General features: G+C 33.2%; 2 protein-coding genes across 5 annotated transcripts; one reads left to right on the forward strand and one right to left on the reverse strand.

Annotated features, from left to right (window-relative positions):
- Positions 1 to 3254: 3254 nt before the first annotated feature.
- Positions 3255 to 18343, forward strand: wwk (white walker). The gene is made up of 20 exons (XM_066401369.1): positions 3255 to 3620; positions 5662 to 5905; positions 5996 to 6237; positions 6410 to 6526; positions 6838 to 6944; positions 7501 to 7686; positions 9963 to 10115; positions 10183 to 10318; positions 10416 to 10471; positions 10691 to 10765; positions 10925 to 11078; positions 12004 to 12119; positions 12383 to 12580; positions 12671 to 12802; positions 12860 to 13026; positions 13079 to 13358; positions 13483 to 13593; positions 14360 to 14537; positions 14589 to 14797; positions 14854 to 18343. Exons 1-20 carry the CDS (start codon positions 3515 to 3517, stop codon positions 14908 to 14910), a joined length of 3024 nt encoding a protein of 1007 aa, XP_066257466.1. The 5' UTR covers positions 3255 to 3514; the 3' UTR covers positions 14911 to 18343.
- A 22-nt stretch (positions 18344 to 18365) lies between these two features.
- AlaRS-m (alanine--tRNA ligase, mitochondrial) lies at positions 18366 to 23637 on the reverse strand. 4 transcript variants are annotated; one of them, XM_066401329.1, is made up of 12 exons: positions 23348 to 23637; positions 22821 to 22994; positions 22622 to 22764; positions 22368 to 22559; positions 22167 to 22311; positions 21977 to 22116; positions 21155 to 21302; positions 20019 to 21082; positions 19587 to 19788; positions 19280 to 19437; positions 18706 to 18916; positions 18366 to 18655 (listed from the first exon to the last, which is right to left on the reverse strand). In XM_066401329.1, exons 1-12 carry the CDS (start codon positions 23576 to 23578, stop codon positions 18449 to 18451), a joined length of 3015 nt encoding a protein of 1004 aa, XP_066257426.1. In that variant the 5' UTR covers positions 23579 to 23637; the 3' UTR covers positions 18366 to 18448. The 4 variants fall into 4 exon arrangements, with proteins under 4 accessions (XP_066257426.1, XP_066257425.1, XP_066257427.1 ...); XM_066401328.1 differs by having other exon boundaries at positions 19587 to 19784; positions 20015 to 21082; positions 23348 to 23636; XM_066401330.1 differs by lacking the exon at positions 18366 to 18655 and having other exon boundaries at positions 18735 to 18905; positions 19587 to 19784; positions 20015 to 21082.
- Between the last annotated feature and the right edge of the window lie 485 nt (positions 23638 to 24122).

Below are 24122 nucleotides of genomic sequence, written 5' to 3' on the forward strand. Positions count from 1 at the left end.
CACAGATTAAAGCTATAAAAAAGTCCATTGCTTTCGGCTAGATTTAATTTAGTAATCACTAGCTTTCCAAGCTACCCTTCTGCGCCTTTAAAACGCTAGACATGAACGTAACCAAATTGAGCACATTGTAGGAACTTTCCGGCGATATACGGATGCAGCACTTGAAGCTTGAATTCATCGACTGCTTCTTATCTATTAATTTGACAAGCAGCGATTAATTTGGTCTTCTCAAACTGGAAATGCAATATGATTTCTCGCTTCAAGTCAGCGCTATAGCGAAATGTAACTACTGATTTAATGCGCTGTCAGTTTCCTGAATGCGCCCAACACGAATGTCGACGACGATGTTTGTTTTCCATGTTGTTTTGCTTTTTTACATATTTAGGTTATGTTCTGGTTGTTATCTGTTTCTGTTGTTTAATGTTAAATGTTTTTATTTCGGTTTTGTAGTCTACAACCACGTATACATTTCTGCACGGATACGCATTCAACACGTTTTCAGAAAATAGAAATTATATAGTTATCGATGATTTCAGTGAATATAACATTGTGACTCTTGTAGTCAGTGGTCACATTGTAAGCAATATGTAAGCCAGAAAGTCTTATTTGATCTCAATAAGAAGAGAAATAACATCTTCAATGCTCTAGTCATATATAAAGAGAAATGGAGTATATTTCTTTAATTTTCGTTTTATTCAAATTGTTACTGATCCCTTATACAACAACTCAGCTCGATCCTCAAGGAATTCCAGGACAAAAGAATCCTGTCCAGACCAAATTAAACATACCCCTAAAAAATCCTCCTCAGATAGAAAACAATTCTCCAGCAGTTGTTAATTTAGCTCTCGCATATAAACACAGTACAAAGCTACCAGAAAAGAAAAGTGCTTTCAACAGTACAAATAATAAGACACAACCAGTAGTTGTGGCAAATAAGACAACACAGCCTGAAGAAACTATTGACAAAGATCAAACTATCAGTGAAGTAGAAGAAAAGGCTGGGGAACTTGGTTCAGGGGCTTTAGGTCGTGCAGTTGTAGTCTTTGTATTAGTCAGTTTTGTTTTCTTATTATATGTAGGACTTAAAACTTGTAGGTAAGTGTAATTGTGCTTATATCCATGTGAACTAAATCAAACAACAAAAATGTTTCACTCTGAACTATATATTTTTCTTCATCATACTCTTGCATAATATATTCCTCAACAACATAAGTAACCAAATGAATGTCTTCGGTTACTTAAAAGGTACTCCTATTTAAAATTACAGAAGGAAAGGAGTAAATAAGGCCAAAACTTTTGTACATCGTAAATATGGAGTCCGAACAACCAAAAGTGATATGGAAATGGAACCTCTACCATTATCAGATGATGAAGATGATAATACTATATTTGACTCAAGATTAAATTTAATACCTGAAAGAGGCTCCATCAACAAATAAACATTAATAAGTACAAAAAGTCCATTGAGCAAAAACTGAACTTAAGGTTGGTTAAGAGATTTGTTGAGCAAAAAATGGATGTATATTTTTATTGCTGCAAAATTATATTAGCTTTAAAGTATGACAGATGCCTTATAAAATGTTACTACTAAAATTAACTGCTTGTAAAATAATGTTGTAAATAATGATTTAATAGTAATATGTATATTGGGTAAATTTTGCCTTGTAAACCAAAGTTTTCAAAGGCCTGTTCTTCAGTGGTAACTGTTTCTTTCATAATTTTGAAAATTCTTATTTGACTTAAAATAGGCTGTAATTATTTAAGTTTAATAACCTAGTTTGACCAAAAAATAGTTATTTTGATGCTTGACAAACATAAATTAGACAATGTCAAACAATGAAAATTATACTCTTTTAACGTACTAATTCTTTATCAACTCCTAAGTACCGAATTACATCTTCTGTGAACAAATTAAAGAGATTAGTCAAGCAATAAAAGTGATGGCCTATCGTTATTTATGACATAGTTTTATTTAACTTCCTTATCATCCAGTGCAAATTCAGTAATAAGTAGTATTTAATTATAGCGGTTACCCATTATAAAATACGATTAAAGTTGATATTTATCAAAAATATTTGTAGGTTGACTGAACCTTTCATTAATAAATATCGATTAATTAACAGCAAATCAACTTGAAAGAATAGGTTTTAATGTTCATTTATGATGACCTTTAAGCTGTTGCCTTTAAAAGTCTTGCATTGGGAATTTCAACAAATGTGGGTGCGATATCGTCGGTACAATGCCAAAACCACGAATGTGCAAATTTGGACTTTTTCGCCTGAGTGCATTAGGAGACGTATTAACCTTGAAAGTTATCAATGCCCAAGTCACGAAAGTGTACTGGGAATAATACCCCTTTCTACATTCGATGTTTATTTGCCGAAAGTTTAAAGCTTTCGTTTTTTAATGGGAACATTAAAAAACCCATTTTCTCAATATGCTAAATTTGCACTTTTGTGATTTTGGCATTGTACCGACGATATATAAGTCGAATTTCATTTCGCTTCTTTAATCAATTCCGCTTTTTTAATCCCCATTTGGATTGTGCACGCAATTCTAAATATATTTCATATCGCATATTCTATACCAATAGGTACTTAGCTGGTTTCAATATGATAATTTGATTGTGACTAGCAATACTAACTACTATTTTAAAGAGTTTGGTAGATGGTCGGTGGCTTCATTTAAAAAATCAAAATTTGGGCAGTTCTGAATTTTTTTTTACATTAAGATAATCCAAAACGGTTTTAAAATATGCATAAAACGAAATTAAAGTGAAATAACTATTGCTGTAGTTCTCACAATTACAATATACATTTGCAATAGATTATCCAGTTCAAGGCACGTATGGAAGTAAATTTAAACATGAATTTTACTCTTTAGTATTCTTGTTATCTAGAAGAACAGAACTTCGTTTGGATGGGCGATTTACAGTTCACACCTCTACAGAGTTTTCGAGATTAACGATTCTCAAAATCACTGAGCTGAGGATGCAAATTTTGTATGTTCTGCAGTTTGTTTTATTTACAAAATCAAAATGAAACAGTCGGGTGAATTAATTGAATAAATATCCTTTTGTTTAAAAAAAAAATTGGATACAAAGTTGTAAGTCCAAACACTTGGAGTTGCTTTTTGAACACAACACTCCGACGTAAGGCTTTTTCGCAAACGATAATCTGGATCAGATTGATTCCTAACAGCTAATTTTCAACCAATCAGATTGATCCTCGATGAGATGGCCAGCCAATCCCATTAGTTGGAAATCAGCTGATAGGGATCAATCCGATCCAGATTCCGAAAAGGCGCTAAGAAGTTAACGCAGCTGTTTTTGACACATAAAGTCAATAAACAGAAACGCCGGAAAATTTCTGTAAGAAAAAAAAATTGGGGTATGAAAAATCAAAGTGATTTCCTCAAGCGAAGTGTTATCAAGTTCCAGGCACTATAATGATTTTTTGATTAGCATCTCGAATTTCTAATTATTCGCTACCCAGTCACAATAAGTTGACTTGTTATGGAGACGATGTCGGACGTAAATCAGGAAAATCCAGAATCTATTGATCAATCTGCAATACGTCGAAGAAAACTTGTGAAATGTGCCAAACAAACATTGGAACAAGGTAAGAAAACAAGGAGGGGGTTTTACAATAGGTATATTACAATAGGGATATGACTTCATAATAATGGTTATCATCAAAAAAGACCTGGCAGCAGGCAGTAAACCCAAAATCTAAGGCGGGCGTTGATTAAGTCATTTACTATTTACCATCAAACATCTAATTGGCAATTGATAAGAGAAGAATTTATCCAAAATGTGCATCTGATATTTCAATGTTTACATAAAGCTTTTTTTAATGATTTTCCTTTGTTATGCTACCTCATTTAAGGGTAATATCAAAGAAAGCTCTTTTCTATAGGCTTATTATTATGCTTCCATTATACTTACTTAATGAAAATTTTATGTTTTCACCTCTTTTTTCTCTTAACAATAGAGAGTACTCAGTAATTAGTTCTCTCCCTCAATGGCATTGCTATTTTATTCTTTTAGTGTCTTTGATACACAATAGACACTTAGCTACGTTTGTCCAAAATGACATAACTGTTAGGCTTAAACTCTATTTTGCATATACAATGGACATAACAATTTGTGTACATATGTAGTCCGGGTAGGGCTATGTATCCACCAGTCCTAATGATAAGATATTTGAAAGGTTTGGATTAAGAATGTTGATTACAAACTAACGATAGTTTTAAAACATTCTATTCTTTAAATGTGCCTCCAATTGTTAGCCCAACTGAAATTACAATCCACAAAATGTAGTTTGCAAGAAAGTGTAAAGAAGTTACTTACAGGAGTATCTACTCAAAACAACAATTTCAAAATATATCAGATGTCAAACATGAGTTCCCTTATCTGTGTAGTCTAGCTTTAACTTTATTTTACACAACTGTTCAAGTTGAACTTAATAAGGGGCTTTCTGTATGTAGGTATGCTTGTGTTTATGATGTGTTATAAGTGCTTAATGTCTACTGAAGTCTGCCTGTTATGAGTGTGGGTTAACTCATGTTGCCACCCAAATCTAGATTCAAGAATCCAGACACCTCCATAAAATTATTCTGTAATTTTTGATGAAATCAGTTCTCACAAAAAACTTTAACTGAGGTAAGATACAAGATCTTCTTTTTAACATTGCATGCTATATACATGCTTGAAAATTGAGATTTCTGGAAAAGTCAGTAGGGGATAACATCAGATTACAACTTGATATCCAGTCTCTCTGTGTGTGAACTTTATGACCAGTTTCCATCTAACTGCACAACAACAGACACTCATAATAGAGTCACTTATATCTCATTCCTCCAGTTTTATACTTTTTACAAATGGCAGTTGTGTTCCAATAATTTAGCAAATGCACCAAGTCTTATTCACATTCAGAACCAATATGTTCTGAAAGAACCAACATTCTAATTGGTCACAACGGTACTTTCATAATCCCTCCAGAAATTCAGCATGTATTAAACAGGTTGTATGCGTGCGATTTCTGGTTTGCAACTTCAAATAATATTTTTTTACACATTACAAGCGTGTAGTAAAGTGGTTTTACCGCACGCGCTGCGAGCTGAAAGTAGCATTTTACTACAGATCTGTTGTAAAAATTTCATCGCTCGTTAATATCTAATTAAACTTACAGAACGCAATAAAATTGACATTCATGCGCTTGTAGGAAAGACCTGCTTCGCGTCGTTTGGTCAACTGCAATCAACATACGCTAAATTATCTATTTCTGCACTTGTTAGGTAAATAACCATTGATATGCGGATTATCGTTATGGATAAAAAAGTAAGAACTGCAGTACAAAATATCGGATCTAAACTTATGTTATATCAATGAAAAGGTTTTTTCATAACTTTTTTATGCAATAATATTAGTAGTATTATACAGGGTACTTCATTATAGAAATGAAGTTTTTACCATTTTCAGAATTTCTAATCATTTCTTATTTTGCCTGTATATCTCGAAACCTAAAAAAAACTTAAAATTACCTATTTAAAGTTATTTAGTTATCAAAATATAGGCCTGTATATTCTCTTAAATTGAAACTTCGAAATCAATTACTGATTTCAATTGATAATCCACTGATCTCCTTGTGCAATTTTTAGCCTCTGAGTTACTAAAGAAAAAGATCCCTTGTGCAGGCCATTTTTTGGCGCCAAAACGATTGTGGCTCAAACGAGTATCAACCCCAAACTGTGATGTTGTTATGTGTTTTCCACCAAATACCGATGACCAGTTTTTGCTGTGGCTCCTTCCAAAATTGAAACAATCATCAGGGTTATCTATACACGTGCGTCATCATGCCTCCACACACACCAGTGCATTTTATGTTACAGCTTCACCTCAAGTGTGAGTTAAAGAGACAGTAACTTCACTTAACGTTTTACGTTTAGGGAATAACTGTAGATAAATAATATCAAACTGTACTTTATTTGTTAGGCTTTGCAGAGCTGCTGAAGAGTATCACTTATCAAAATCCCTAAAAGAGTCAAAAGGTGGTGGCTTAAAAGAATTTTTTGTGCACCACTATGATACGTACGAAGGTTCAGAAAATGAAGCTAATTTCTTTACAACTGAGGAAAGACAATGGCTGGTTCTTCGGCTATTGGAAGGTGTTAGAGCGAAAAAAGAAGATATAGGCGCCATTCCAAATTTGAGATTATTAGAAGGGCAACCAATAGGTATGTGGTGTATATCTTTTTATAAAATCTATGTGTTAATTACTTGGATAAATTGCGTGAGCGTGTTGTTTCCTTTATACTATATACACCATGTCCAACTCTTCATAACTTATTAATTGTTATTGCTTATTATTAATGCTTACATTATTTGTTAATTATTTTTACATTTAAGTTCCAAAATGTTTAATTGCTGGCGTAATATCCCAAGTCTTTCCAATTCATGAGTCTGGGGGTTTAGAGAGGTTGCAGCAGATATGGGTTCAGGACATCTGTGCAAAACAACCTTTGGGCAAGTTCGGATTATATTCAACTTTCAAATAGCAATAGCCTATAATCCTGTGTACAAATTAATTAAAGTATCAAGAAGGAATTAGAGTCAAAGAAAGAGTTATAGATACGAAGTCGGTTTAATTTTCATAGAAATTGTGGAATATAGAATGAATATTGGTCGGATTCTGGGTTTCTATAGAAACTTGCTTGGTGTTAAAGACAACTGTACATTAATAGTTTGGCCCTTAGTCCAATAACTCTTTCTATGAATAAGAACTATACAAAGAAGGAATTAGAAATTTGTAACTAACTTTGGTATTTTGCATTTAGACGAAATAACTGAATATTTTGGGGTCAAAATTGGCATGTACTTCGCCTGGTTAGGGCATTATACTACTGCCTTAAGTATTCCAGCCGTAGTAGGATTTTTATTTTGGGTAAGTACCTTCAATATGAAGATTAAGAGCTACATTTTACAATCTCGTAAATTCAGCCAAACTAATAGTTTCTAAAGGTGTGTACAGATATGCAAAAAAACATCATCAGAACCAACCTTTCACATCCTGTATATCGAAAGCGAATGTATTTATACGATATTTATACGAAATTTTCGTCACATTTAGGAACCTAAAATACGTAGTTGAATTTATGACACTACGTTCAGAGACACCTTGTATAATACGCGACTATGTTTTGTTCCACATAAATGAATGTACATTAATATACAATAAACATCGACGCGCAACGAGAAAATGCTGTAGGACGGTATTGCGATATGATGTTTTGATGCCTGTCCATACGCGTCTTTAAAAAATAATCAAGATTTCTATTAATAGGAAAAATGAAAAATCAGCTCGTTTGAAATAAAATCGATTTCATTTAAATTCTTGATTCTTGATTTGAGTTTTTTTTAACTCCCAATTGTGCGAATGTGGTAATCATTTATGGAAATTCTTCAGCACATTTTCTTTACAATACCAACGTTTCTTTTAGCTAACCTGCACGAGCAAACATCAAACAATCCAAGACGTAGGCTACGTATTGTTTTCTATTTTTAACGTCGTTTGGGTAACCACATATCTCCAAGCATGGAAAAGGTATTCAGCCGAGTTAGCCTTCAGATGGGGTACTTTAGATCAGAGAGATGATTTGCTAGCTGAACCTAGACCTTTGTTTAGAGTGAGTTGATAGTAAGCTTTTTATAGTTCAATCACTTTCCTCTTTTACTTTTATTGATATATATGTTTGAGTTTAGTCAAAAAACCGTTTTAGAAGTTTTTTTTAATCATAAAATTATTTCATCTCACTGTCTATTAGGCCGAGCATTTTAGGCAATTAGTTGAAATTTTAATTTAACTACTTTGTATAACATTAAATTAACAGGCCGTTAGCTGAGATTTTGATTTAGCTACTTTTTATACCATACAGTATCTTAAAAGTTTCTGGGAAACCATTTAGAGTTTAGGTGTCAAAGTCACATGTTTGAGTAATTATGGGGAAGTGAAATTATTTGCAATATAGCCTGAAGTATTATGAAACTATACAGGGTGTCCCGAAATTAAGGCACCATACTTAAACAGCGTAAATTACGTCCAAAAATAACACCAAAACTTTATATAAACATATCGAAAAACGCTTTTTTAACGATCTATGGCTCTTTAAAGACATAACTCTGATGATGGTTATTTTGACATATTTCCAAAACGGTGCAAGATAACTTTATGAAATTTGGTAAGATTTTATACTTTTTAAACCTTAATTGACTGATGCGGTTGAATGGAAAATATTTCGTCAGAGGCGTGCCGCACGGGGGGCGTCGGAGTTAAAAAATGCTACATTTTTTTTATGTGCCCGGTTTTTTAGCTGCTGATGCAAAATTATGAAACCACATATGTGTCCAGAAAAAAAAGGTACTCTTGGTTCACATTGATAGAACGCTCCATTTTCGAATAAAATTAATTTGAACATTACATTGCATGACAAATACAAATGATGCTTAAAACGATCATTTTCAACCATATCAAAACTATTAAACAATAATAAAAAAAAACAACAAGAAATTGAAATGACACATTTTTAGAGTAAGTTTTCAAATAAGTTACCGTTCAAAAAAGAAAATCTGTTTCAAATTCTTCGTGCCTCCCAGAGCATAAAAAGACGGTCTAGACTGTATATCCAACAAAACAGTAACTTATTTGAAAACTTACTCTAAAAATGTGTCATTTCAATTTCTTGTTGTTTTTTTTTATTATTGTTTAATAGTTTTGATATGGTTGAAAATGATCGTTTTAAGCATCATTTGTATTTGTCATGCAATGTAATGTTCAAATTAATTTTATTCGAAAATGGAGCGTTCTATCAATATGAACCAAGAGTACATTTTTTTTCTGGATACATATGTGGTTTCATAATTTTGCATCAGCAGCTAAAAAACCGGGCACATAAAAAAAATGTAGCATTTTTTAACTCCGACGCCCCCCGTGCGGCACGCCTCTGACGAAATATTTTCCATTCAACCGCATCAGTCAATTAAGGTTTAAAAAGTATAAAATCTTACCAAATTTCATAAAGTTATCTTGCACCGTTTTGGAAATATGTCAAAATAACCATCATCAGAGTTATGTCTTTAAAGAGCCATAGATCGTTAAAAAAGCGTTTTTCGATATATGTTTATATAAAGTTTTGGTGTTATTTTTGGACGTAATTTACGCTGTTTAAGTATGGTGGCTTAATTTCGGGACACCCTGTATATTATATATCGGATGTGCGGACGAACTTTGGGCATAGGACCGTGAGTGAGACAAAAGATATAGACTATGTCTTTATATTATCATCATAGGTTAATAAGAAAGTTGTTTATTTACTGTGGGCACATCAAAGCAGATCACATGATAATTATCCTCAGATTTTCCATCAATTTTTCACTGAATTAACTCTTACATAAGTTAAAAATTGCTTAGAAATTAGCAAAAAGAGGAAATTCAAGAGAAATTGGGTTTTCAGGTTTATGTTATTGGCGACTTCATGTTTGTTTAACTCTAATCTTGACTCAGGCCAATTGAGGCCTCGAACGGTTACGCAGGACACTCAAATTTTTGAAATTTGAAGTCTAATTAGAAGATTGGAAAAATTGGGGAATGATGACCGGTCTTGAGTACTACGTCTTTCATCTAAAAGTTTTTCAATTGGATAATTTGTACAGGCGCAAAAAAAATAAAAACCGATTTCCCATGTTAACGGACACTCGGTATATAATTTCATTAAAAAAAAGAGTTTAGCGTCCATTACCTGAGTACCGATTTTTTCTGAAATCCTTTCAAAACTATGAGCATTCCCACACTTTTGAAAGACACTGCATGTTTTATATTATTTCAGCTTCAAGCATTAGCAATTTCACGTAGTGTTTTTAACATGTCGTCGTACAGTTACCGCGACATGTTATTGTTTGTTCCCAGGGACCGTTGAGGCCCAGCCCCGTTACAGGAAGGCTAGAGCCTCATCACCCCGTGTGGAAGAGACACATTTATCGTTACTGCGTCTCTGTTCCTGTGATAGCAGTGTCTTTGTTTACAGTCTTTGTGGCCATGATTATTTCGTTACAAATCCAGGTAAAAATAAGTCAAGTTCTTACTGTTAATGATAATTTTCGCCTGAAACAGAAAGTTTTGATTACAGGATTGGTGGGATGCTTTTTTAACTAATCGAGGTTTGCCCCTTTGGTTAGGATATATTCCCAAAATCATGTTGGCCGTTGTGATATCACTCATGGATGAGGCTTATTTCAAAATCGCTGTATGGCTGAACGATAAAGGTAAGCGGGATTAAATGATATTGTAATTTTAATGAACATTAATTTAGTATTGTACCTATGCAAACTACAACGTATTGTTTTCTCTATTGCTGCTCAGAGAATTATCGTCTAGAGACTAAATACGAAAATCATCTTATCGGAAAGGTTGCATTGGTTGGTATTTTGAATCTTTACACAAAAATTATTTCTATTACATTATGTGGTACTTGTTCTAAGACATCTCTGCAGGAATCTAAACATTTTCAAACCTAATTTTAACATTATGCAAGTGGTTATGTCTTAGAAAGAGCAGACAAATCTCATTGCTTTTACATTCTAATGTAAATCCTTTTCCAACACATTATTTACCAAAGTTTCTTACTGCTATTTCAGTTTCAATTTGTCAACTCGTTCCTGTCTTTATTTTACATCGCTTTTTACCTACAAGACCAGGCAAGGCTTAAAGAGGTAAGTTATTTGTTATTTTTTGTATTTTGAATCTCTCTTTATCCATCTTAAGCTTGTAACATTTTATGCCATTGCAAATATCAAAAACAAAGATTTAATGGGCACCTTTCAATATAACTTTACAGTATACCTATCTAATGTGTGTGTTTATTTTTGCAGCAATTGGCAGCTCTGTTGATTTCAAGACAAGTGATAGGGAATCTAAAGGAGTCAGTTCTCCCATATGTATTGGAACATCTTCGTTTAGCTAAAATGAGTTTTGAACTCTGGGGCGCGTTGAGTCCTTTGTGCACAAAACCGCCACCGGGTGAAGGTAAGCTTGTTTTCATAGTAATAGTATAGTATTTTGTACAGTAATTTGCGCTTTTTACGCTACATACAAGGGTTGCATTTTTTTAAACCCTAATTACTGGTACTGGACGGAAATCAAAATTGTAATGTTGGGTAATATACAGTACTGTGTTTATTTAGAAATCAATAACTAATAGTATTGATGGATTATTATCAATTCTTCGAATTTAATTTAAAACTTACCAGGTACATCTGCTTTATACTTGCACATCTTGCCAAATTGAAGAGCTCTTTGGCAGTTTTCTCATGGAACATTCGGCTTTCGAGAATTCTAAAGTTCTAAAAGTAATGGCGCACTCACACACAAAGAAAAGAAAGTAATATTCAAGTTTCATTTATATTCTGATTACAAATTACTGGTTATTATCACTAATCTACCTATCTAATCTATATATTTTAAAGAATTATATAGGTATTTTTCGCAGACCATTCCTTTTAAGGCGTTGGTGAAATTGATAACGATAAGCAAAGATGTTTTTTAGTTTATTTTTTGAATCGTTTAAATTGAAATGAGTATATACCTGATCAAATGAAACTCAATAAATATTATATTGTTGGCTTTGTAGCAAAACTTTCACATAGAGTCTTTTAAGGCACTTTACTCAATATGAACTTGCAGGAAACAAGTATTTAATTTTCAAAATAAAGTGTGTCGAGTTGTACTTACTTTAAGAAATTTAGCTTTCAGATTCCACCGTTTTTACTTAAAATGTTCACCATGGAATCCATCCATTTACATCATTAACTGACTATTAAAATTAAAAGAATGACATGTTTCACTATCAAATCATTTTCAAGCTAATTTTCTGTATACAGCCTTTAAAATTGTTGTCATTCTCAATGATTTTTTTGTATATGATATTTATATCGTACTACATATTTATTAGCTGCCGAGGAATCAGATAAGCAATCAGAAACACCGAAGGAGGAAGATGGACGTGAGATTCAACTGTCGGAAAAAAGGAGCATGAGTCAAGCGGAATTGGAAAGTTCATTATACAAGGTGAGTCATCACAATTTTCAACTATTTAATTCGCGTAGCCTAACAAGAGGTGAAAAATATGACACAAATTCTCATTAAAATTTTTTAATGTGTCTATGCTATCACACACGTATCCAAATATGAATTTGGATGGCATTGATCAAATAAAATCCCCGTATATTTATTTTTATCCGTTTGTCAGATGCTTAAGTTTAAACATTAGGTCGTTTTAAATTGTTACTTAATACCGTTCTTGTTAGGTGAACGTGCTTTATTCATTTCAGTATGATGGCACATTTGCGGACTACTTGGAAATGACCATACAATTAGGCTACGTAATACTATTCTCTTCCGCTTTCCCCCCAGCTGCTTTATGTGCAATGTTAAACAATTTAGTAGAAATACGAAGTGATGCATTCAGATTAGCGTACGTGTGTCAGCGACCTTTTGGGCAAAGAGTTCCTAACATCGGAACGTGGCAGGTATGGAATCAATAGTACAGACCGATCTAATAACATCTTAATTTCTGTATCTATCTTAAAATTTAAAAACCTCATGATCTGAATCTGCAGAATTGTATGGAATACATGAGTATCATGGCCGTGTTGGTAAACTGTGCTCTCATAGGGTTATCGGGACAGGTTCATAGAATGTTTCCAGATATGACAGCCACACAAACAATTTTGTTAATTGTAGCTCTCGAGGTAAACATTCGTTTATACCCTTAATATTTTTCAGAATAAATAAACGTGGTTTTGTAGCATATCATGCTGGTTATTCGCTTCATAATAACATGCGCAATACCAGATATACCTGGCTGGTTAGCCAGTGAAATGGCGAAAATAGAATGGGCTAGAAGAAATGCAAATCGCACGGTAAACACTGCGACTCCTTCTCCTGAAGAAATACAAGCAAAAACTATTGGAAGGTGTATTGTTTAAGTTTCAGTCTCTTATAGTACTAACAATAAATTTTATAAGGTTCTCGGTGTCGCCAAGTCACAGTCTCGCGCATACATCCCATATAAAAAAACCAGAAGAAAAGCATGAGGCTGTAATTAACAAGTCCGAGTTAATTGAACAGGTGAAGAGCAGATCTTCTCATGTGTCCCCAGTTCCTACACCGACTACACCGAGTACGTCGCAGAGTTCCATTACTTCGGCACATCGGATAGGATTAGGGATAACTCCGGATAGTATTCAACAAATTCCGCCTTTCAAGCCGAGGAAATCGAAGGAATGGACTCCTGAAAATGTGGTGGTGGGTAAAGTCTTGTTTCGATAATTCAATTTTAAAAATAAGTTCAATATTGAGTGTCTTATGATGTTGAATTCTTTAAAAGTACTTTGAAACAGTCTCAACTTTTGTAACATTTGTTTTCCAGGCTGAAGGTAGCCACCATTTAACCATAGGGCCTAGCGGTGGAGTGGAATGGGCAAAAAAACTGAAGGAAGAAACTGACATACATAGGAGCACGGATTGCATATCTCCAAAGGTATCGTAATTTATTTATTGATATTCTGATAAACAAGCTCCTGATGATTTTGCGACTAGTACATGACCTCGCATAATATTTTTTATTATTTTAAAAATTTATGATGTTTGGTATATGGGGTATTGTTCTATTGAGGACTTATTAATTTCAGAAATGGTGCACATTGAAGTATCCAATATGAAAAGATTTTTCTTCACTGTTTAAAATCTACTTTAACTGCCATAGAACCCGACCGAAATCGAACTGGTGAATGTTGGCTCAATATTTTTACCAAACTTAAAGGTTTTCACTATAACCATGTCTGCACCATTTCCGATATATGATAAAAGTCTCTAATAGAGCCAGTTTTCAAATACCTGCATATGTAGATAATAATTTTTTATCCATTTGTGCCTCCGAATCAGATCCTAAATAGAATCAAGGACATTCCGTATAAGGTAGTGATATATTTTTCAGACATCTTTCCAATGTGCGTCTTTTCTGTACATACATGCCGCAAACACGCTTTTAATCTGTCTATCGCTGATCTTTCGTTTTTTTATGTATATGCTGTGGTAGTTCGGTGATGTCGCTTTTAATTTTTCCAAAACCATATTCATCTTTCACGTTACTACTTATGTACTGTCATTGGTTGAACCTACTCTTCTGTGTTGAACAAGTAGGAGCAGTAAATAAATTTGGTAGGTACTTCTTTCTCAAAACAACTCGATGATCGTTGTTTAGTATATTAACCAATAATTGTTTTTAATCCCATTCATCCTTGAAGGAGGCTTCTAGTTCGGATACAGAGCTCCATAGAACCAGCCCCTTGTGGCCTCCAAGACCCAGGTCTCCACCCGAACACTCCGGGCCCCGAATTAGAGCTCCGATCATCCCCATCGATCCTTCTTTAAGCGATAGCGCCAAGAGTATTTCCAGTCAGGAAGCGGATGAAGCTGCCAAGGGTAAATTGATCTAAAAACTTTTTGTTTTATACTGGATATCTGAAATGCTAGCTGCCGAAGAGTTAGCAGCAAAGAAAACCCGAGTCAAACAAAGTTTAATGAAACGAGCCCGCTCAGTTGCGATTTTTTCTTTAAAGTTGAAAGAACGAAGGGCGAGAGAGGCACAAGAGAAGGCTACAAAAGCACCACCGACACCTTCTACCCCTTTACCACCGCCTCAGTGTGGTGGGGGCGAATTGTCTTGTATTCCTATTGAAATGGTAAGTTGTATTTTAGCAGTTATTTTGTATGTAACGTTATTGTTTACGGGTTTTAGCTTATCCAGTTAGAGGACGTTCGGAAGAATGTTCAGTCGAAGCCCAATAATCAATAAGTCGTTTCACATAGTCATTGCGCCTTTTGTTGGAGTAGAGAGTTGTTGAGATAATACTGTATAGGCTAGGTTTAGCAATTAAATTTGTTAAATATTGCTTTTAAGGTACAAACGTCTAGTGACTTAATGTTACAGGAATTATAAATATTAAAAAAGAACGAGAACCCATGGCAGAAATTCGCGTTAAAGTTTAAATAGTTACACATTTTCCTTTGAACACTATTTGTAACCAAGAACGTCGACAATTGTACTTCGCCCATGTACCGTCCAACGTCCCTAAATCTCTATATTTTCAAGAATTTGAAGTAGAGCATGTTAATCAAAATTGCAAATAATTCTCAGGCTTAATATAAATACGCTATTTTCTTGCCGTTCCACCCTTAAATATGCCGCCCATTCACTAAACATAATCTTCGCACGCCCCACCCTTGCGACGTACTTGGGAAAGCTCACCATAAAGGGCTCCTACACACGGATGCCTGCTTTGCTCCACAATTTTTAATCTGCATATCGGATATGATATTTCCTGCCCACTTTTTAAATAGATCTTGTTATCCTTCTCAGCACATGCAAAAACGAATATAAGGTTTCAAGGCTAACAAGACACATTTAATCCTTGGATAGAATATATGTGATACCCCATTGAAAAAGACATTTTCCGCTCTTTCTAAATGTACATGTAGAACCTATCCTTTAATATTAAAGTCCATAAGTTGGAGTCGTCTGTTAAAAATCTTATTCGAAATGCCATTATAATATACGCATTTTTTCTTTAATCCTACCCTCTACAATCCAAATAATTATATTATTTATATAGAACTAAAGATATCGCTCATAAATCATTCGTTGCGTCAGAACTTCGAACAATTTTTACGTAATCACTGCAATAAAATCACTCATCCGTATAGAAGGGCTTACCCGGCATTGGATATCCCGAAAACTAAGAACAAATTATTTTCTAAAGTTTGGGCGTTCCTATATTAAAAGCTTAGTTATCGAAGCTCTGTCGACTTTAACCGATATTAACTTGCAAATAGAGGCTTGCCATTGGTTCGCTGCTGTTTTTCTATGAAAACTAAGATTCCATTTTAGTAATTTAACTGGAGTGTACTCAACTTACCAATTCTTCTGTGACCTTCTTCGTTTGATTACTCTCAATTGTCTTAATAGTCCATGAGATAAAAATTGTCCTCTTGAATCTCCCATTAAAGTCCAGTAAATTGCGTATGGCTAAATTAATCCCTCTGAATGCTCCAGATATACTATAACTTATAGACACTTATATTAATTATAATATCATTAACGTGTAATATTAACAATTTAGCTTTATTCTGGAATTCCGGAATACAATTTGGCGTAGGGTAATTGGGTGTAATTTATTGTTTACACAATTATCATATGGTATCCACCCATGCAACGCAATTTCTCATACGTACTAAATAGCTTAAAGTTTGCAGAACAACTAACGGAAGATTTAAGTCAATTTATGAGAAAAATCTTTAAAAAGTTGATAATGAAATTTGATATAAGGGTATTGGTGCTCTACCAAATGTTATACATTCTTCTTTACGTTTTATTACGTAGATATTAGAATATTTATAGAAAGAAGTGAAATAGGAAGTCTTACAATGGTCGATAGAGGATATATTTTATATAAGTAGTATAACTAAACCGACCATATTGAACCATGGAAGTCCTAAAACTAAAACTTTTATGAATATCTGTTGTTACATGTAATTATTTCTTCGTCAAACTTATGCTTTTAAATAAAAACTACGTAAGTGATTGTTTTAGTGCTTCAAAGTATAAAGCTCCACAATGTTACGTTAATAATAAATTATAAAACAATAAGCTATAGAGAAATAGCCAGAGTAGCATCCAAAAATGACTAACAACAACTAGTTTATAGATTCGTTCAGAACTAAGAAACGCTGCCTTTGAATCAAGATGTCAAACATCTTCAAATAAACTTAAAATTAGGCGGTAAGTGGTTTAAATACCTACTGGGGAAGGCGTAATTGTTAAAAATTCTTAACTGTCTTTGCAAGTTGCGTCACTGATTTGTTAGACCTATAATAAATCCGTTTAGGCAATAATAAATTCAGTTTTATTAAGTGCTTTATCTCATATCCTCTGTCGAACATTTCCCTTTCTTCGTCAAAAACGAAATCGAATATTCATTGGGTGTGTGCGTAAATTATATATAAAACTGTCACAAAAGCACCTGCACGACAAGTTTTGAAGGCAATATACAAATAACTAGATAATAAAGGAATGTTGTTACTTGCATAAGATCGTTTTTAATTATTTTTATAACCAACGAATATATTTTAGTGTCTCGTTAGTTTTAAGGATTAGAACTTTGTAGAGACAAAAAAGCAATGTTCTAGACACAACATAGTATTGAGTAGCAAAGAGTATGCTAATAATACTATGAATAATAAAAATGGCATAACTAAGGGTTCATTTATTTTATTATTTATAAATCGGGAATTTGCAATTTATTAGTTCATTATTCCCAGTTACGTATTTTTTGGGATTTTACAATAGTTCTTAGCTATTGTCAATAAGCTTAAAATTACCTATCTAAACAACGCATGATTCTCTATAAGGGGGTTAATAAATACTAATATAAGGCTTTGCATAGTGCTTTAAAAAATATAATATAGCGAACACCCATAATACCGCTATGTCAGTCAAAGTTAATTTGCTATTATGCTGATCGTCAATGAAACTGTGTCGTTGCAATCCATTGTAGTCCTTAAGTAGTTTGTAATACTATTATACTCTCATCCAAAATGTTAAATTTTAGATGCCAAACTTCTGTACACTGTTGAATATACCAAGGAAATCAATTCTAAAAAACACGTTAGACCTGCGTTTTGTGGATTAATAATAGGTGGGAATAAAATTATGACAAATGCGAAAACTTGGGTGAGCATTTAAAACTAATTACAAAAGGTGTTTTTCATTTTTGGCGTTTAAAATTCTAAAAAATAGTACCTACCTATAAGACTGCAAAATTATATTTTGGTAGGTCACTTTTGAAAATTTTTGAAACCCTTAAGGAATTTTCATCCATTCAAATGTTATTTACAAAATTCGTATGTAACCGTAGAGAGTAAGGAAGCGTAATATAATCAGTATTTGGGTAAAAAATTTCCCATAGAAATCCTATGATTGAGATTGTGTTCAATAATAAATTTTGAAACTTGTCAATTAAACTTTTCTAAGTGGGTGAAAATTACCGGAATCATGGAACCTTAATTATTTATTTTATATCAGTTGTTAAGTAGTATATAATCTCTGTTGTTAACCTTGTGGCTACTTGTGAGATACGTCGCATAAATGTTAAGCTTGTTAATATTGTATTTATAAATAAAAAATATTTAAAGAAAACTTGAGGATTCGAAAATAAATCGCTCCATCAAAATTCAACAATATTTATTATTTAAAATTATAACAAACTTCTGAATCGCTACTATATCAAAGGATTAATATTTAAAAATAATTATTCCAACAATCAGACTTAAAATGTTTAAAGCTTCTTTTCGATAAAGTTTTTGGCATTCGTTATGCTTTCCACAAGCAAATGATGCCACTCTTGTACGTGTATTCTCTTGGCTTTCATATTACACACTAAGACACCATTCTGTAACTTTTGCGAGGTAGTTTCGGCGTTGAAAACTGAAGCTACAGCTTCGTTTAACCACTTTTTTGCATCAAAACTTTCAGTTTGTATGTTCTGAAAATCAATTGGTAATGGATACATTTACTCTAATTATTTTTACTTACTTCAGGCACACAACACCTTGCCTTCACCATGCTATCCGAATATGCTATGACAATCACAGGTATGTTAGAGCATACTGACGTTGCTCTTTGTAAGGACACTGATTCAAACATCATAGAACTCCTTAAATAGTGAATCATATATTTTTTGTTGGACTTTGTCACTTGAACTCTATTTTTTATAGCGTCGTACATTTCCAAATCTACAAAATTCCTAAAGGACCATGTTATCTTGTGTAAATATAATAAATAAAATTACTAACTTATACCAACTTAGTAAGTAAAATTCTGAACTGATTTAGACCTATTTCGATGCGTAAATTATATAAAGTTGCTCAAATTAATTTATCCATAGATGTTTTCATTGAACTATGCGTGCAAATGAAGCAATTATTGGAATTATCTAAATTTGAACTTAGAATACTTATTCTGATTAGAAATTTTACGTCCCGACCTAGCGCCAATAAATATTTGTATTCAAATAATATAAATTATTGATTTTTCAAATTGAACAAAGAATATATTCAAGGGAATACTGTAATTTTAACTTCAAAAGAAAGATTTTATTTCGACTTACCTGAGATATTCATTACTTTTGTCTTTAATTTTCCTACTAATTTCGTTCAGTTCATCTAATATCTGAGTCTTGAATACGTAGGGCAATATTGTATCGTCAGTTACCTCAAATTTGAGTCTTTCCTTAAAGGACATTACACCTATGTCTAGCATTTCTGACTGGAAAATATAATTTTTTCACTATTGTGCAAGATGGAATTGGAAATACAACTATTGTACTTGATCGAATTAACCGCAATTAACTTTATTTAACCCCAAAACACATTGTTTTTCCTATTTTTAATGTTACAACTGCTTTTTGTACTCACCGCATCACAATGTTCTTTTATAGAATCCTTGAAGATCGCAACATCTTCGAATAAATCCTTCGCGTTTTTTCTCGCAAGTTTAGCCCGTTCTCCAGTAACCCCATGGATTGAAGACGTACTTCTTCCTAACGATTTTAAGTGAATTATGCAGAAATCTTTGAGGTCTCCTGTGTTTTGAACGTGTGTTCCGCAACAAGGCTCCCTGCAATTAGAATGATAAAATTGTAGGAATATATTTTTACTTACGGGAGGTAGTTTTTAGAGGTTTTCGTTGATTTTAGCCATTTTTTTTTGCCATTTCGAAATGGGATTTGTTTACAAATAATTCAGATTTTTTTTGGCAATAAAACTTTTTTAATCTAATGAAAGGAATTCTTTCTTTAAACCTGTTTTTTTCAGCAAAATTTCTATATTATATTTCCTAGAACTTGCCTTGAAACAAAATTCCTCACTTCTCCATCTTCAATTTCCACAATCCTAATTTCATTGTCAGGATAAACCTCTCCTGGTATCAAAGTAACATCTTCATAACTGTATAATCCTTGGCTATTTGTCACACTGATTTTAACGTCCACTTTATCTTTAATAATATTACTAATAATTTGCTCAACCTTAATCATATCCTCCAAATCTAATTTAGCACCGAAAACTGATACGTCTAAGTTCACGTATTTGTGCGTTACTTTACTTGAATTCTGACACGTGACTAACTTGATTTGTTTAATGGCGGCATTCAGTAGATGAGCAGAAGTGTGATTACGCATATTACTTAGCCTATGGTTTTTGTCAATAGTTATTTTGCCTTCCGAGCCGACTTTGATAGAGTTGCCTTCTAGATACCCTCTGTGAATTATAAGGTTGTTGACACTTGATAAAGATTCCACGTGAAAAACTGCGTTATTGTCAAATAATATTTTCCCTTTGTCTGATTCTTGACCTCCTGCTTCACAATATAAGTTTGTTCTATCTAATATCAATTGACAAGATTTTCTATTTTCCAATTCGGATACAAATTGGTCTTTGTCTACAATTTGAATGATTCGACATTTTGTTTCAGGAAACTCATATTCAGAATTGTTGACTTTCTTATACAAATATTTTTGCGAATCATCAGTTTTTTTCAGGTCAGTCTCAACTAGTGCACTAATTAATTTATCCATAGTTATTTGTCTACTTGACTTGGATTTCAACTTGATTTCAGCCATTTTCTTTTCAAAAGTGTCAGGGTTGAATTTTATGTTCAAGGCTTGAGAAAGTTGCTCTATTCCTTCTGAATCAAACCCATGTCTATCATAAAGCTTATGAGCCCACTGTTCATCAATTTCACTCGGTTTTGCTGTATATAATTCTTTAAATGCTTTTATGAAGCTGGGAGTTAATTCGAAATTGTCGATGTTGGGCAGTTCTTTTTTTACTGAAAATTTCCGCCAATGCTTTTTTGCTTCAATTCTTATTGCGGAGTACACATCTTCTTCGTAATCGATAATTTGATGAATCTGTAATAAATAAATTAATTGGCTCGTTCAAATAAATAAAGAATACGTTTGTGTTTCAATTCAAAATAATACCGGGTTTATATTTTTTCTCATTTCGGGATAAACGTCTCCTAAGTTTTCTACTACGTAATTTGTTAGTTCCTTCACTAGGCCACGTTCTTTGCCGAACACATTTTCACTCAATATAAAACATTTTCGTAATATTCTTCGAAGCTTCTGACTGAAACAATAATAAATATATATGCATTAACATTCGTCGCTATATGAGCGAGTAATACAAAGGAGATCGTCGTGATGGTTTAATTCATAAAGCAGGCAAGGTTTAATATAAAAAATATACACTTTTTGTAGCCAGTTTCGGAACATTTTTATAATTTATTAAATAGGAAAAAAGAATAAGTGATTACTAGGAGTGTTAAAAGGAAATTTTACTTGTCAGACTACTTTCACACTATCTGTAAAAAAATAATTACACTATTTGTCCCTGATAAAATATTAAATTGCTCTTGTATACAGTGTGTCTCGGACTCGCTTCTATATATTGTGGATTTGAAAAATATAGCTTTGTTCCAATAGCGAGATAAATCGATTCCGGACCATCAGATATATGCGTAGTGCACCAGTTCAGATTCCTTATTGATGTCTAGCTATTTTTGACGATCTGAAATCGGTTTACTATCCTCGCGAAACACAACTTGTGAAGTGTCTGAGCAAGAATTTAAGGCCTGGTATAACATCAGTATAAAACCGTCTAACACTTTGACAATTTAACGTGTTCTGTAATATTGTGGCTACTGCAAAATGGTATTGGTTACGACAAGCCTAATTTGATGCCAATATTCATAGAATAAACATGAGTACAACTAAACAATCACAATAATTAATAATACCCACTTTTGTTCAGGAATTACCCCATCTGCTAGGCACGACGTGATCATTCTCACATGATCTGCCAATATCCTATATGATGTATCAATATCATTCCAGTCTTGTTCTCCAAATTTTGCTGAATATTTCTGAATACTACTGCAATTCTGTAGAAAATCACAGAGATAACATCAAAATATAAATAATTCAAAAATACCTTCTGTATGGCACTTATAAGATAATCTAAAAGGTCTGTGTCATATGTGGACTGTTTTCCTTGTAGAGCACAACACAATCTTTCTAAACCTAATCCTGTGTCAACATGCTTTTTAGGGAGGGGGCTTAATGAACCATCTGAGAGTCTAAAATTAAAAAATCTCTTTAATTTTTGCTTAGAGTAAAATGTAGAAAAAATTACCTATTGTATTGTATAAAAACTAAATTCCAAATTTCAGTTAGATCATGGAGGTTCTTATTTACAAACCCAGATCTGTTAATGTTTCCATTATGATCAAAATGTATTTCAGTGCAAGGTCCACAAGGACCTGTCACTCCCATTTCCCAAAAATTATCTTTTGTACTGAAAGGCAATATTCTATCTTCAGATACCCTATTAGCAATAATTATTTATCATGACCATAGAATTGCTGTTGGTGGTGTTGATTTATTTACCCTATCCTTCTCCAAATATCTTTTGTTTCTATGTCACTATCCAAACCTAATTTATCTCCACTGAAATAAGTGACATATAACTTTGAAGGAGGTATTTTGTAAACTTGTGTTAATAACTCCCATGCCATCCTGCATGCTTCTTCCTACAAAAATATGTTTCACAAATCAGAAGGATACCAAAATGCAAGGGATAACTTACTTTAAAATAATCCCCAAATGACCAGTTTCCCATCATTTCAAAAAAGGTGTGATGATACCCATCCTTTCCTACCACATTTAAATCATTGTGTTTACCACCAACTCTAATGCACTTTTGACTATTGGCTACTCTTGTGAAGCGCGGGGTTTGGGTACCCAAAAATATTCCTTTGAACTGCAACCAAAATAAAGTGTAATTGTTACGAGAGTAATTTTAGAGTCAAGTAATTAGTTTTCTTGAAATTTGGGCATATTTAAATCACACCAAATAGAAATTTGGTTATAATCAAAGACAGTACTGGAAAAAGAAAATCAAAGAAATGAAGGGTATGAGTGGTATTAAGTTCCGTATAGAACTTGTAATCTTTAAAAAATAATGGTTAAGTACATTTCCCTAACATACTTTCCTAAATCATTAATGAATTAATCTTAATGGATGTAAATGGCTTTTTGGTTTCAGGACTATTATGTCAAATCTGAATGAGTAATGATGTCTCGAGCAAGTGCATGTCAGCAATGTTTAAGTACCTGATTCATTCCAGCATTAACAAATGGGACGGTCGGATCGCAATATGGAACCACAGGACTGGACCTAACGAACGTATGTTCGTTTGATTTAATGAAATAATCCAAAAAGTGTTGTCTAATTGTCCTGGCTGAAATATCTCTGTGAATATATTTACTGAGTTTACGAACCCATATACAACATGGCACTTTTTTGTAGGTGCACAGGAGTTTTGGATATAATTGGAAAGCCATTATGATGAAATATATGTTATTATTGTTGATTTACAGAATTTAGTTCATTTTCACCGGATCGGCAAAAAACCGAGAAAATTCAGGTAAAACTAACCTCAATAGCAATATCACAAACTTTTTGGTTTCCCAGGGAATCGGTATTGGATCGCGATTCGTAAATGGCGACGTCAGAGTCAGGACGTTTTATATTTTCAATTTCAAAGACACGACGGGAAAAAAGTGATATGCGCGTTTCAAAATTTAAACGAGGGGATGTATTTTTCAGACACCCAGTATGAGAGTATTGTAAAACGCGGTTCTTGCTAGTCTTTTAGAAAAGTTTATTTAAATTAATTATCGGTCGAATGTACTCAAATGTGACCTGAGGGCAAGAAAAGTCTTATTTTAACGGATTCCATGCGATTGATTTGGCAAACAAACATCCCATGTCTACTTAGAAAAAAAGTCGTACGGGAAAAAAGAAATCGTGATAAGACATTCACATCTTGGTTCCGAACTCAGCTGGAGCACTTGGAATCAGGTCGATCATTCCATTCCACATTCC

The sequence above is a fragment of the Euwallacea similis genome, chromosome 22 (genome assembly GCF_039881205.1).
Source record: "Euwallacea similis isolate ESF13 chromosome 22, ESF131.1, whole genome shotgun sequence".
In the NCBI taxonomy this organism is placed as follows: domain Eukaryota; kingdom Metazoa; phylum Arthropoda; class Insecta; order Coleoptera; family Curculionidae; genus Euwallacea; species Euwallacea similis.